The sequence below is a fragment of the Nicotiana tomentosiformis genome, chromosome 8 (assembly GCF_000390325.3).
Source record: "Nicotiana tomentosiformis chromosome 8, ASM39032v3, whole genome shotgun sequence".
In the NCBI taxonomy this organism is placed as follows: Eukaryota; Viridiplantae; Streptophyta; class Magnoliopsida; order Solanales; family Solanaceae; genus Nicotiana; species Nicotiana tomentosiformis.
In genome coordinates, this window is record NC_090819.1 from 58,370,020 (window position 1) to 58,372,705 (window position 2,686).

At 48.0% G+C, this 2,686-nt stretch overlaps 1 protein-coding gene across 1 annotated transcript; it reads right to left on the minus strand.

Moving 5' to 3' along the window:
• Nucleotides 1-643: 643 nt before the first annotated feature.
• On the minus strand, nucleotides 644-1,366 carry LOC138897525 (uncharacterized). The gene has a single exon (XM_070183502.1). It carries the CDS (start codon nucleotides 1,364-1,366, stop codon nucleotides 644-646), a length of 723 nt encoding a protein of 240 aa, XP_070039603.1.
• Nucleotides 1,367-2,686: the final 1,320 nt, after the last annotated feature.

Consider the following 2,686-nt stretch of genomic DNA (forward strand, 5'->3'; position numbering starts at 1 on the left):
CAAACCCAACATCCCTCACGAAGGAAAAATATGACAGAGACCCCTTCCCAACCATCCGTTGGGCCTTCAAATATGAAATCACACTGTTGGGAACATAATCTAGAGAACCTTTCCACTCGATCCTTGGCAACCCCGGCATCGCCAACATCACGGTCTTAGCGTGATAATCTAGAATAGCATGACATGGATACAACCGATCCATACCCAAAATTACGTCAAAATCTACCATACTGAGTAATAAGAGGTCAACTCTAGTCTCCAATCCCCCAATAGTCACTATACACGACCGATACACACGGTCCACAATAATAGTATCGCCCACTGGAGTAGATACACGAACAAGTGAAACTAAGGACTCACGGGGCATATCCAAATAACGAGCAAAATACGATGATACATACGAAAAAGTGGAACTAGGGTCAAATAATATAGAAGCATCCCTATGACATACATAGACAATACCTGTGATCATTGTGTCTAAAGCAAAGGCCTCTGGCTTGGCAGAAATAGCATAAAATCGAGCCTGACCACCGCCTGATCGATCTTCCCCTCTAGGGCAGCCTCTAGCTGCCTGAGCCCTACCTCGAGCTGGCTGCACGGGTGGTGAAGTGATTGGTGCAGAAGTCGTAGCCTGACCCCTCTACTAAACTGAACCACCCAAGAGATAGGGACAGTGCCTCCTGATATGCCCAAGCTCCCCACACTCATAGCAACCCCTGTCAGACAATGGTGGCGGGGGCTGAATCGGACCCCGAGAAACAGAATAATCGCTAAAAGAACCTGGTGCAGATGAACCCCGAACTGAGGGAGCACGGGATGAACTCTGAGCTGGGAGAGCACTAAGAGATGACTGACCTAGACATGCACTGTATGACCCATGGCTAGCTGATGCACCACAATGAACTGGACGAGCCATCTGAGCGGTCCTATAAGGACGACCCCTACTGTGGTGGGACTGACACCCAGAAGAAACACCGCTGAAACCACCTGAACCCCGAGACCTCTTGGCCTCTCTCTCCTCACGCTCCTGACTATAGACCAACTTTAGCCGCCGAGCAATATCAACCACCTCGTCGAACCTAGCACCTGAAGCATTCTCCCGAGTCATAACAAAACGCAACGGATAACTGAGGCCATCAATGTACCTCCTAATCCTCTCCCTCTCAGAGGGAACCAACCAAACTGCATGACGAGCCAACTCAAAAAATCTCATCTCATACTGGGTCAAAAACATGCCCTCCTGGCGTAGCTGCTCAAACTGCCTCCGCAACTCCTCCCTGTGGGTCGATGGCACAAACTTCTCCAAGAAGAGAACGGAGAACCCATTCCATGAAAGTGGTGCAACATCGACCGACCTTCTCCTCATCACTCATAACGGGACCCACCTGGGCCTGAGAACCTGCAACTGGCTGGGCAGGTAGTACCCCCGGTGTCTGAATCCCCTGCACCACCTACTCTAGAGTACAAGCGGCGGGAGTCTGAGTTTCTCCCCCGACTAGAGAAGTGGCTGGTGCGTCCTGAACTAAAACCGTAGCAAGGCTAGTGCAAACAGTCAATATCTGGGCCAAAGCCTCTGGGAGGCCTAGAATCACAATGGGCTTACCTGGTGCCTGAGCTGGCCCCAATGGCTCGACCACATTTGGAACCTTCTCCTAAGTTGGAGCAACTAGTGGGTCTACAGGTGCTGCTCTAGCTGCTGTATGAGCTGCACCTCGGCCTCTACCGTGGCCTCAGCCTCTCGTGGCCCAAAATGGTGGTACTGGTGGCCGTCCGCCTGATCCGGTAACACGTGTCCTCACCATCTATGAGAGAATAGAATAACAAAAGTTTAGTTCCCGAACTCAACAAATTCTCACGACAAAAATAAAAGAATGTGATGTTTTCCTAAGGGTTTGACAGCCTCTCGAATAAAGATAAAATATGCCAAGTGTGATTGATAAGAGGAATATGATATCTCTATATCTACATGCCAATATGAATACCGCACGTGATGCAACACAATGAAACCTCAAGTACTCTTCTCAGAGCACTCAATCTGACTGTCTCAATTCTCGCTCGTCACACTCAGTCACTCAGCACTGTATGGTACCTGCTGCGACGTGCAGCCCGATCCACATATAGCTATAAGACTTGTTGCGGCATGCAACCCAATCCATATATAGCCATAAGGCTTGTTGCGGCGTGCTACCCGATTCACATATATAGCCATAAAGCTTGTTGCGACGTACAACCCGATCCACATATATATCACTCATAGCACGGCTCTCAGGCCCAACTCAGTCATCAATATCTCCAGTCTCTCGGGCTCACCACACTCATGCTAAGCAACCCAAATCAATGATACATTATGTGACAATAAATGATACAAAAACTGAGATATGATATGCAATGATGAATGCGACTGAGTACGTAACTGCAAATTAAGCAAATAATCTCAATAATAAAAGAACGACCACTGTGGGTCCCAATAGTACCAGCTCATAGGCTAAACATGATTTCTAACATAATTCACAGCTCAAGTGCTCTAACACATAGAGTATAGTAATAATATTCAGATAAGGTGACTACACAGTCCCACGAAATCGACTAAGTCATAATTACTACTATGTAGGCCCACATGCCCGTCACCCAGCATGTGTGTCACCTCAATACTGATCACATAACACAAAGTTCAGGGATTCATACC

Excerpts from the sequence above, each read along its gene's own strand:
- LOC138897525 (XM_070183502.1), bottom strand. The coding sequence starts at position 1,366 with ATGAGGAGAAGGTCGGTCGATGTTGCACCACTTTCATGGAATGGGTTC.